General features: G+C 40.3%; 1 protein-coding gene across 1 annotated transcript; it reads left to right on the forward strand.

Annotated features, from left to right (window-relative positions):
- Window positions 1–3,539: 3,539 nt before the first annotated feature.
- Window positions 3,540–5,914, forward strand: GAE1 (UDP-D-glucuronate 4-epimerase 1). Its single transcript, XM_006845406.4, has one exon. It carries the CDS (start codon window positions 4,137–4,139, stop codon window positions 5,433–5,435), a length of 1,299 nt encoding a protein of 432 aa, XP_006845469.1. The 5' UTR covers window positions 3,540–4,136; the 3' UTR covers window positions 5,436–5,914.
- Window positions 5,915–13,221: the final 7,307 nt, after the last annotated feature.

Genomic DNA, 13,221 nt, shown 5'->3' on the forward strand with positions numbered 1-13,221 from the left:
TTATAAATCTCCTTTATGTGTACCATTTTTAAAATTTTAAATTTAATAATTAGATTGGACATAGATTTTCAACTTATCCTTATGTTTGAACACTAGAACAACATCTTCAACAAAATTTAGAGGTGCACTTTTTATTTGAAATTGTTAATCCATTGTAATTTAATGGTGCGTCGTAGTTACAAAGTATAAGGTAGACACCTTATCTCATCTTAATGATAAACCCAAACAAAAAAAAAAAAGGAGAAAGGGTTTCAGCCCTATCAAAATAAGTAAGGCCTTGCCTCATAACTCATCGAATATTGTAATTCAAGCATGGTAGAACCTTCACATCAATTATCTCCACTTGGCAAAAAAATATTAGGATTTCAAACTCTAAAAATAACATATATTGTACTAAGTTATCTAAACTGTCCATTTCACCCTGAAAATAAGTGTTTAATGATCCACAAGATTTATACCATTTTTTTAGTTTCAAATTTTGTTGTCGGTGTTGAAATTTATATTAGTGCCACCGTAGAGATTTCGATTGGATTGCCTAAAGTGCTTGAAGAGCTAATGATTTAAGGTGAGGCTTTATTTTGCTTAGGTAGTGTTATGCCTTATAGAAACCTCATTAAAAAAAAAAAAAAGCTGAAATCCATTGGTTAGAAACTTGGGCCAGTATCTTGACCGGCTACAAGGAAAAGTACGGTTGCAATCCCGGTTGAACCCAGCTAACAAACGTCTTCTCTGTCCTCCCGGTGACCGGTTCAACCGGTAACCGAAAATCTCTCTCAAATTCAGTTAATGTAGTCAACATTTTTTTTCTTTTTGTGGTTCTATTTCTTTTTATTTATTATTTATAACTGTTTTGTTATGGGAAATTGACGCTTGTGGGCCAAATGGAAGGCGCCCCATGTTCCTCTGTTGTCTTTCTATATTCCAGGTTTTAAATAGAAATTATCACAATAACCTTAACACTTTTACTTAACGACCATAATGTCGTAGTTGACCATTGTGTCCTTCCCAGCCTGCTGCTCAAGTTTGTCTTAATCGATAGCTCAACAAAATCTGAAAAAGGCTTCAAACGATAACCAAATGGTAAATTAAGGTCTAAGGTGTACTTCAAAACTCTATTTTGATATTGAAAATTCTTTTCGTTTCTTTTTTGACAATTGAAAAACTATCCAATTGATCATCTCGACATCGAGATGTATGAACATAGAAAAAAAAAAGATTTCAAGCTTAAGAAAAGTACATCTTGGGATAAATTATCTGGATTGTCTATTTCAGGATTTTCATACATATATGCTTGATTTGAATTAACTTTGAAGTTTAAATTTTTATAATTAGTAATAAAAATAAATCCTCCAGTCATTTTAAAAATTTTCGACACCAAAACTACATCTTATCACAAAGCCTCGAGGTGCACCTTATTTTGATTGTTTAATGTTGCAACCTTATGCAAACCTCACCCAAATATGAAAAATGGAAAACGGACAAAATGATGAAACCTAATTAGGGCTCTCAAGAGGCCTGGCCTTGCCCAAATGGGCATGGGAATTTTAGGCCTGTCCGGGTTGTCCTAGGGCACTCTTTTGGACTAGCCTGGGGAGGATTATCCAATTAGGGTCTGGATAGGGTTGGCAATGGGTTGGGCCGGCCCTGGCCCTAGCCTGGCCTTGTTCCCTTGAGGGCCAAGCTAGCCTAGCCTGGAGCAGGGTAAAGAGGATGTAGCTAAGGCCTGGTCTTGATCCTATCAAGGTTAGGCCACGCTAAATAAATTTTTTAAAAAATACAAAACAAATAATAAAGGAATAAGGATTGGCCCTATTTTACCTACGGCCTAAGCTCAGCCCTTGGCCCATAGTGATTTAGCTCTAATGTGGCCTTCCAGCCATATTTTCTGGCCCAACCCTAATTTTTTAAGGTTGAGATGACGGGTCGCCTGGCCCTTTGCTACCCCTAGTCTAGCAAGAAAACTTTGAGTAGATATTTATAATGAGAAAAAAAAGACTTTGTGAGTAGATATTTATAGAACGGAAAAGTTTACATGGATCCTAGGTTCTAAACAATCAAATTAGAGCCTACCTCAAAAATTTTATTAGAAAAGGTTGTTTTGATGCCCAAATATCCCCAAATTGATCATCTCAACATCAAGATGCATGTACATAAAAAAAAAGTGGATTTCAAGTTTTGAAAATAGTGCATCTTGTAACGTATTTTTGGATCGTCAATTTTCAAGATTTTCATAGATCTGCTCGATTTGCACTATTTTTTAAGCTTTAAATTTTATATTTAAAGATGAAAATATAGTTTAAGGCTATCACAAAGATTTCTAATATTAAAACCACATTTCTCGATACTATTTGAATATGGGCTCTAATTTGATTGTTTAGAGCCTCGGTTCTAGACAAACTACACCCTCTTTATAGAAAGCTCAACATCTTTTTTATCTAGTTTGGATTGGGTTTAGACCTTGTTATGAATTTGTGTTGTGTCCTAAACTAAATTTGGTGACCAAACTTATTTATGCTTAATTTGGGTTGTGCTGGGTCAAGGCAATCTCAATCCTAACCTGACTTAATTGTTGATAAATTTTACCACTACTCTTTTTGTTTTTTGGGTAATATAGTGGGGGAGAAGACCCTCTACCCGTCTTTCATTAATAAATAAGAAATAGAAAATTTATCATTCATTAGCATAAAACCCTAAAACATAACACTTATGCTAAATCATGAGTTAAAGCAAGGCAGATAAAATCCAACGAGCGAGAACGTCAAATAGTAACTCTTTAATAAGATGTAGCCCTCTTTGCCAAACCGTAGCTCCACAATAAGATGTAGTTCTCTTTACAATAATAACAGCCACCATATTGGCTACACCAAAGAAGTGGGAAATGGACCCATCACACTTAGAAAAACGTTATCGATAATTTACTGCCACAAGCAATTCTATTGAGGTCGACAGCGTGCATGAATAACATTCACGAGCAATTCTATTTACTCAAGCGCGTTTCACTTTGGAGTCGTAATAATTATATAAATCGTGAATATTAAAAAAAATAAAAACAAAAAATCCATTAGTACGAGACCGGCCAATTAACAACCCAAAATGCGCAGTGGTTAGTGCGAGATCTGCCACAATTAATCAAGGGGCTGCTCCTTCAAATTTTCCAGTCCTAAAAATTACCATTTTGCCCTTAGTTGAAGTACCCCTGAGGAACTTGTCGAGTTGGATCCAAGAAATATGGCGAAAATAGCATGAAATCCAAGGCAGAGAAGTTAACTGGCAAGCGACAAGCTGGAATGGGGTACAACTGTGGACCCGCGTTTCGTACGAGTCTTTCCAGAAATAGTTAGTGGCATTTTAGTCATTACTGTGGACGAGGGGCAGTACAGTCATTCTGTCTCTACAGCTGATGGCAATGGACTTTTGGGAGAGAGCTAATTTCGCCGTCTGTTAACGCGTTCACGCGCCTCTGTGTGTCTGTCTTTGTGGGAGAGCCCCCCTATAAATAACCCTCAAAACCCTCTCTCTTTCTTCAGATGCAAACCAAGTCACCGGCTTGCATCTGTTCTCTTCTCCTTTCTCTCTGTACCTCCTACCACATCTTCTCTCTTCTTTCTCTCTCTACAGTCAACCTATTGTCTTTAGCCACCAATTCTCCTATCTCCCCTCTCTCCCACTACACAGTAGCAATTGCATTCTCTCTCTCTCTCTCTCTCTGTGTATATCTCTCTGTTAGGCTTTTCTCTCTCTAGGTGCATTTTCTTTTTCCATTGGAGCATTTGGGGTATTTTCAGTACAGAGTTTCTCTCTCTAGAACACTCTTCGTCGTTTATCAGGGCAATTTGTTCCTCTTTGGTATTGCGATCGGTATAAATACAAATTTGTTGTACCGAATGTTTTGAGTTTCTCTCTCTGGATTGTTTACTTTTCCATGCATTTAGTCCAAATCCAAAAGTAAAAACGAAGTCTTTTCGGTTTCCCTTGCGTTAGAAACAAATCGAACATTCTCAGTTCTTTTGCTCCCCACCTGTTTCTCCTTGCATTCGTCCAAATCAGAAGTAAACGGACCACCCATTCTCAATTGCTCTGTCAATCCGGTGTTTTCTCTCTCCAGATCTGTTTGTCTCTCTAGATCACGGCCAAACATGAGGACCGCAACAGAGGACCTCTTCCCATCAACACCAGGCAAGGTGAAGATCGAGCGCACCCACGCCATCAACCGTCAGTTTCACCGATGCTTTGCATCGACGAGCACGATGTTCCTGTGGGCTCTCGTCCTCCTCGCCCTCACCGCCTTCTACCTCAGTTTCCAGTCGTTCATGGACTCCAGCACGCGCTACTTCTCGACCCCGTGGGGTGGCCTCCACTGGGAGAAGCAGGTGCGCGCATCGTGCCAGACCCGCCGTCCCGGGGGCCTCACCGTGCTTGTCACTGGTGCCGCGGGCTTCGTCGGCACCCACGTCTCACTGGCCTTGAAGAAGCGGGGCGACGGCCTGGTCGGCCTCGACAACTTCAACTCGTACTACGATCCGTCCCTGAAAAAGGCCCGCAAGGCCATTCTAGCCCGCCACGGCATGTTCGTGATCGAGGGCGACATCAACGACGCGAGATTGCTCGCGAAGCTCTTCGACATCGTCGCCTTCACCCACGTGATGCACCTTGCCGCGCAGGCTGGGGTCCGGTACGCGATCGAGAACCCGGCCTCCTACGTCCAGAGCAATGTGGCCGGCCTGGTGACATTGCTAGAAGCCTGCCGCTCTGCAAATCCCCAGCCTTCCGTAGTCTGGGCCTCGTCCAGCTCCGTCTACGGGCTCAACGAGAAGGTCCCGTTCTCTGAGCTCGACCGGACCGACCGCCCCGCCAGTCTCTATGCAGCCACGAAGAAAGCCGGAGAAGAGATCACACACACATACAATCACATCTATGGACTCTCCATCACCGGGCTTCGATTTTTCACCGTCTACGGGCCATGGGGCCGGCCCGACATGGCCTATTTCTCGTTTACTCGAAACATTTTGCAGGGAAAACGCATTACGGTATACAGAGGAAAGGATCACACTGATTTGGCCAGAGATTTTACATATATTGATGATATAGTGAAAGGTTGTGTTGCTTCTCTTGATACATCCGGTAAAAGCACTGGTTCAGGGGGCAAAAAGAAGGGCCCTGCTCCTTATAGGATCTTCAATTTGGGGAACACATCACCAGTTACAGTGCCTGATTTAGTGGGCATTTTAGAGAAACATTTGAAGGTGAAAGCAAAGAGGAATGTGGTTGAAATGCCTGGTAATGGAGATGTCCCCTTTACTCATGCTAACATCAGTTTGGCTCAGAAGGAGCTTGGGTATAAGCCCACAACTGATCTTCAAACTGGTTTGAAGAAGTTTGTAAAGTGGTACCAGTCTTACTATGGATACCATCGCGGGAAGGCCGCCTTGAACTGATAGAGAGAGAACCTGCTTTCTCTCTCTAAAACCCCGTGAGAGAAAATCTGGTCTCTCTCTTCCCCTTTCTGTACAAAACATTCTTCTTTGCTGGGAAAGAGCTTGGGTTCGCCGGAAAACATGGCCTGCTCCTTTTTTTTCCTGCGGTTTTAGCCGCAAAACGTCGGACTTCGCCGGAAAATTTGTGTTTCGCCATTTTGGTGGCGAGTTTTTCATTCGTGAGGGGGCCCGGCTTTAATTTTGGGCGGTGGGGTTACAGTGGAGGGGGCAAGAACACAGCTGTAAAGTAATGAGCGCGTGTTTCTTTGTCTTTTGACCTTACCGACAGTCGAAACTATCGATAAGGGCATTGCCTTGTTTCCTTTCGCATTAAGGTTAAAAATAGAAGGGTTTTGTTGCTATTGTGGAGAGGATTATTTTGTAATTGTAAGCATGTGGCGAGATTTCAAATTGATTTAATTAAGATATTGTTCACTTTCTATTTTTGAGCTTATCTCCATATGTTTGATCGGATTTTGAATGGAACTATTTTCTCACCTTCCCTTGATGAATTAAACCTAAAGACTTAAAAAGAGATCTTGCCCTAATCTCTCTCTAGACTTTGAATATTCCCTTCTCACTATTCTTTTGATTGATTAGAGTTTTCCTCCTAATTGAATTTTAGGTTGGTGTAATTTTCCCTTTGATTGAAGTCTAGAAATTATGAATGAATTTTATTAATTGAACTTTCCATTGAATCAGTTTTCTAATGGACTTTCTATTTTACGAATTTCACTTATTGAATTCCTTATGGATGGAGTTTTTCTCTCTCCTAATGAGCCATTTTCTCTCTCTTTTTCCTCATGGATTTTGATGTCTTTCCACGTATCCGGGATTGGGTCGAATTTATACCTTGCCTTCTCCTTTCTTTATTGTCGCGTTCCGTGATGAGAAAAGGGCTAAAAGTAAAAGGTTTCTATTCCAGCAACATTTGATAAATGCACCATGTTTTGGGTGGGAATAGCAAAAAAGTGGTTGAGAGAGCATCTTTCTTATGCTTTTGATTGGATTAGATCTCAATCCATCTTCGAGACGTACGGTCCGATGTGGGCAAAAAGTGGTTTTGGACCACGAGTTTGATCCTCGACGCATGTGATTTTCTATTTTGATTATAAATTCGTCATTAATTTTGTTGAGGTTTTTGGATTAGTTCTTGAGTTTGTGATTAATTTTTGTCGAGATGTACCATTCGTTTATACTTTTTTTATTAAGTTATTTTGTGATTAACTTATTTAGATTTTTAATAAGGGAAAAGTTTATACAGAGCCTAGGCTCTAAACAATCAAATTAGAGCCTAACTCCAAAATTTCACTAGAATAGGTTGTTTTGATGCCCAAATATCTTCAAATTGATCATCTCAAGATCAAGATGCATGGACATGAGAAAAAAATGGATTTCGAGTTTTAGAAATAGTGCATCTTATAACGCATTTTTGGGTCGTCAATTTTCAAGATTTCATAAATGTACTCAATCTATACTATTTTTGAAGCTTTAAATTTTATAATTAAAGATGAAAATATATTTTAAGACTATCACAAATATTGCCAAATTGAAACATCATTTCTTGATACCATTTGAAGGTAGGTTTTAATTTGATTGTTTAGAGCCTCGGCTCTATACAAATGGCACCTTTTTAATAATTTTCGTTGTGGGATGGGAGAATGGCACGGATGGGGCCAGGTTTGGGACATTCGGGTGTGCCGAAAAAGTTTCCCGATGGCCCCGAGATCCTATAATCCACGTGCTTACTTTATGAGAGAAACTTTTGAGTTTTGACTATCTCACGTGGAAGCAGTGTTTTTAAAACTCAGAATCCGGATCTGGCCATGGGGCACCTACAAGGACTTGGGTTTTGGTTTGCCCACCAGTTGGTAATCTAGTTTTAGATCATGTATATGGTGTCTAGCACTGGTTCGCCCTAAAGCTAGCAATGGCCCAGGCCAGCCTAGCCCAAGTCCTTGGAGTCCTGACATGGGCCCAACCCATCGGGCTGAAGGGACCTAGGGGCTTAGGCCTAAGTAAAGGCAGTATCAGGTTGGCCCTGTTGTGGTCGTGGCCTAAGATTGAATCGATACGAATTAGCCTTTAGGCCATGGTGCTTGGCCACTTGCCCGATCATTGGGCATGTGGCCCAAGCCTCAATTTTTCTGAGCTGAGCCAACTAACCAGGCCAAGCTAGTCCATTGCTAACCTTATTCCCAATGTGAATGGCGTAGTTATAAAACCTTGATTTGAAGATATAAAATGACTATTTTTTCGAGGACATTGTCACTAAGGCATGTACTGGCAAGGAATGAGTTTCCGTGACACAGCACACTCCAAACCCCCTCTTCCACGTTCTTTAGATTCGGCAAATTTGCCAAAATACACCTATGATTTGATATGATTTTAAAGTAGGGAAAATTACTAAAAACCCCCAAAATTGAGCTTATTAGACCCTTTACCCTACCTTAATCTTTTTTTTTAAAAAAAAAAAACCAATTTTTTTTCGTAATACCCCCGAATTCAAAAAGTTATATATTATTTAACGAAAATACCCCTTACTGTACCTTCAACATACGAAAAAATCACATGGACGGACCCCAATTAAACTTTCATTGGACCGTGATTCATATTTGTCGGACTCATTGTACGCCAGACTGTAGATTACTAACGCTGCATCAACGCACTCCTGTATGCTAAATGCCGGACCGAGACCAAGTAATGCCGGACAAAAGCGCCGGATCGAACATCGCAAACACCGGACTGACCCCTCCAGCACAAAAAAGTAAATCAATCCCTTGATCGCGCTAAAACAGAGTCGGACTGACCCCACGTCTATAAACAAATTGTTGGATCTAGACCATAAATCGTCGGACTGCACAATAAACAAATCACCGATCTGTTCAACTAAACTGTCGGGCTAAACCCACTTTAGTAAGTAAACTGCCATACCAAAAGTAGAAACCACCGGACATCGCACATTACAGTAGAAAATCACCGGACAACCACATAAACTGCCAGACTGACCCCACTCCAGTAACTCATTTGCTGGACCCATGGTATAAATTGTCGGATAACACAAACACAAAGTCATATCACCAGACCATGCACATAAACCGCCGGACTGATCCCACTCCAGTAAGTAAATTGCTGGACATATGCTGCAAAACGCCGGACTATGCAAATATCTATAAGACTAATGCCAAACTGAGCACATACACTGCCGGACTGACCCAGTAGAATGCCGGATCGCTGCTCACGAAAGCCGGGCTACGAGCATTACAGTAACCTAATTGCCGAACTAATCCAATAGAATGCCAGAGTGGCAAAGAAAATGCCGAATCACTTTTCATGAAAGCTGGACCGAAGAAATCCAGTAAGGGAGCTCCGGTGTGTGATAGACTAGACTAACGCCTGACCGGGCACAAACGTTGTCGGACTGCTCCACCAGAATGCCGCTGCCCACGAACACCCGACTGCCCACGTTAAAGTAAGTCAGATGCCGGACAGCTTCAATAGAATGCCGGAGTGCCCCGAAAAATGCCGGATCGCTGCTCACTATAGCCGGACCGATGATACAAACAATTCCGGAGTGCCATCAGTAAGGGAGCTCCGGATTGCGTTAAAAAAATTCCAGAGTGATCGACAAAATCGTCGAACTTCTCCAGTGTAATGCCAGACTGACCTTGACACAAAAGGGTTGTCGGACTGCTGCAGTATTGTCGGACCGCGTTTAAAGATCACCGGACAGCATATTTCCAAGAAGCTAACTGCCAGTGCGCTGTACTTTCGATGCCGGAGCACCCATGAATCCAGTGAGCATTTCGCCAGATCGAAGCAATGAAGTGCCGGATTGGTCATTTGTCCAGGAAGCCTAGTGCCTGAGTGAACTGCATGGAATGTTGGAGAGTCCATGAATCCAGTGACCCTCTTGCTAGATCGAAGGAATGAAGTGCCGTATTGGTCTTTTTTCCAAGAACCCTAGTGCCAAAGTGACTTCATGGAATGCCGGAGCGCCTATGAATCCAGTGAGCATTTCGTTGAACTGAAGCAATGAAGTGCCGGATTGGTCATTTGTCTAGGAAGCCTAGTGCCTGAGTGACTTGCATGAAATGCCAAAGCGCCTTCTCTGTGTGCCGGCTCGCTGTCTATAGGTGTTGGACTGCAACATGCATTGGTTTACAAACATTTAAGTGCTTATCCAATGATCTAAAAAAAAAAATACATAATTTTTGTTCATGGCCTCAACCATGTTTAAAAAAAAATACATTTTCACTCTCTTGGCCTCAACCATTTCTTTGGCCAACTTACAATAGCCTTGCCCTTATCATTTTTGTTTTTGGTTCTCTCATTTTCCTCATCAGTCTCGCTCTCTTTTTCCTCATCTCCACCATCTCCACCCTCAGTCTCTCTTTCCTCATCTCCATCATCTCCCCTGTCAGTCTTGCTTTCTTCATCTCCACTATCTCCTTCCTCGCTCCCGTTGCCATCATCTCCACCATCTAACTCCTCGCCCTCACTTCGACCATCGACCTCCACCATCTCCTCGTCATTATCTATAGGAGTATTTTGTACTAATAGATCATGGGTCGCCTGTACATAATATCAGGATTCCCCTACTAATACTTCACCACTAAGTGCAGTTTGTAGCATCCCTATACAGGTTTATCACTGCAAGTAGACAATAAAAAACAACATAAATACCACATGGGTGACCCAACATGAATAATTTGCATCTTTCCAAATTATCGCAGCACATGATCCGACATATAGTATTCTGCAATGTGAAAACTTATCAGATATGATCGGCACAACGTGTTTTCTTTACTGAGTTATCTAATGGGATGTAGTCCTCATATGGTTGTCCATTCACCTACAACAATAACATAACACAACACTGTTAATGAGTCTTTGCATTAAACACTCTCAATTGAGATATCATACAAAACATAATACTAACCATGTTAGCAACAAAAACAATAACACTAACCAAGTCAATTGAGATATCGTCAAATGCTGTTAATGGGTCTTTGCAGCATGGTTGTTTCTTCCACTTGCAAGCTCTAGCCATTTCTATAGTGATAGTTTTGGGTTTGGTGCCTAGAGCTGAGAAATGCTCATAGATTCAACACTGTAAAAAAAAAAATAAAATAGAAGTTTTAATTAAAAGCCAAAAAGACTGCATATATCTAAATATTGATTAAAGAAATATGAAAATTATCTGTAGTAGTGTTGCTAACCCACTAACATGCGGATCTCCGTTTGTGACCTTTGATAATGAACGATACAAAAAGGCAAGTGATGCTGCACCCCATCCATACTTCCCAACGTCATCGAGATCTCGAAACAATTGTAGGTAACTTGTAGGCGTGAAACCTTAAGATGCGTCGACAAATATCGTTGTGCTCACTAAATAAAGGAGTTAGGCTCGAGTGTGTTGAAGAAGTTTTACTTTGGTAGGCTCTTTTTGTAGTTGCCCGAATTTTGTCCTCAACCAAGTATGTTTAAGACGGCTTAATTTATCGCCTTTAGGGCAATCTCCCAAATACTCCATGATGAAAGCTTTGTAGTCTATAGGTCTGATGCCTGTTACAGGCTCTCCTGTTACATGTATCATTAATATATGTCACACATCGTACAAGGTTGGAGTCATCTCACCAACAGTCAAACGTGCGGTATTTGTCACACTGCTCCATTTCCCTATAAGTGCACTTAATAGACTGCAATCGATATTGGAAACCCCAATGTCTATCAAGGAACTCAATTTGATCTTTTCAACTAAAGCTATCTGTCGTGGATCTAGCTCCCATTTTCTTAGGGTCTTAGTTGATTCATTAATGCATAAATTTTTTTCTTTCTAAAATGAAGTTCAATAAGAAATGACATACATTAATTATAAATAATATAAGAATTACCAAAATAATATAAATCACAAAGTAAAGTAAATAGATTATTATACCTTTTCCCTTTGATCGGATGAAGTGGATGGGTCTATTATTCCTCTTGACTGTTCTGGGTCTTGCATCGCTACATCAATTAAGAGAATATATACATATGAATTGGCAATAAATAATGACAAGTGGATGCTCCAACAACAACAAAAAAAAGAATAATATATACAATAGCATGAAATATAAAAATATATGTACTAACAAAAAACAAATGTAACCCATAAGTATATGTGTTTTACATGTATATGCCTTCAAGTGGGTACTTTACATGTTGCCCTGTTATGACCTGTTCCTTTGCACCGACTATAGTGAATAGGTCGCACCGGCACTTCCTGCGACTCAATGCACTTCTTTTTAGGTCTGCCAGAGAGACGCCTTGATTGAGGTGGAAGCACTCTTACTTCCTCTAGAGGAAGCTATCCACGTAAACTAGGCCAAGACAATTCAATCAAGGTAACTGACATGATAGGTACGGAATATATTTCATGAAATGTTGTAACTGTGAAATATTCTTCACAATAGTCAACATATTCCCTATTCATTACTTGAAGAGCTTTACAAGCAGGCTTACAAGGCAAATCTGTTATTTGCCAACCCAACATTCATATTCTCATGCAATAATATTTACTGTATAATTCATGCAATCACCCCTTGCTTCATACACTGCTCCATTTGATGCCACAGTTGTCCTCACGGAAAGTGATTGCTTAATGGGTTTTTTAATTTATTTTGAGCTTTCGGGATAAGTGTTGTACTCCAGGTTTCAGCTTTCAAACTACGAGTGGTCATTAGTTCCATGATTTGTCTCCTAATCAAGTTAACACACTAGAGAATTGACATATCTCGTGCTTCTAAGAGCCACTTATTATATGATTCAGCCACATTGATTGTTATTTGGTCATATCGATTACGCTTGAACTATGATGTGGCCCAACGATTTGGTGATGCTTCCATGAACCACTTGAATGTATCTTCAGAAAGTGGTCTAATTTTCATCATCTTATTAAAATACTCTTGCTGCCTCTATGCTCTACATACTCCGATAAATGCACATACAACTGCCTTTAATATCATTAGGTATGTGTTTTCCTCTTTTTTTTGAAGTGAGTGAGTGTGGCCTTGGTAGGTCGTGAGAGAGAGTGGTGGGCCTTGTAGAAAAAGTGGGCAACAAGAACTCACCACGTAGAGAAACGATGGGGCTAAAATTGTGGAGAGGAAAATGGGAATACTGTGAGGAACGAGAAGAAAAGGAGATGAACCCATGACTTCCGGCATGACAGATCAGCACTCTAACCAACTGAACTATTTCCCCTTTTCGTCTCTATTTTGAGAGGAAAATAGGAATACCGAAAAACACCTTTGAGTATTTTTACAAAACGAGAAGCCAATGGGGAAAAACGCTAAGAAGAAGGAACCGCGAGGTAGAAGGAACCGCGATGAGGAGAAGCCAATGGTGAAAATGCGAGAAAGAAGGTAAGGTAAACTAACACAGTAAAAATAGGGTAAAGTAAAAAAACGGGGGGTAATTTGGTCTTTATTTATCTTTTTTTTAGATTGGGGGTATTAATAAGAAAAGTTGGTTTTTTTAAAAAAAGAGTAAAAAAGATTAGAGTGGAAAAGGTCTTAAACAGCTCAATTTTGGGGGTTTTTAATAATTTTCCTTTTAAAGTATACATCAAAGTACACGTGATTTCCAGTTGGAATAATAGGATGACAAAATATTAAATAAATAAAAATATATATTTTGATAAAGTTTCCTTCAAAATTTTCTATTTCTAGGGAGAAAAACTTTCTCCGCGACTAATAACTTTGTT

The sequence above is a fragment of the Amborella trichopoda genome, chromosome 12 (genome assembly GCF_054954075.1).
Source record: "Amborella trichopoda isolate Santa Cruz 75 chromosome 12, AtrichopodaSantaCruz75HAP2 v2.0, whole genome shotgun sequence".
NCBI lineage: Eukaryota > Viridiplantae > Streptophyta > Magnoliopsida > Amborellales > Amborellaceae > Amborella > Amborella trichopoda.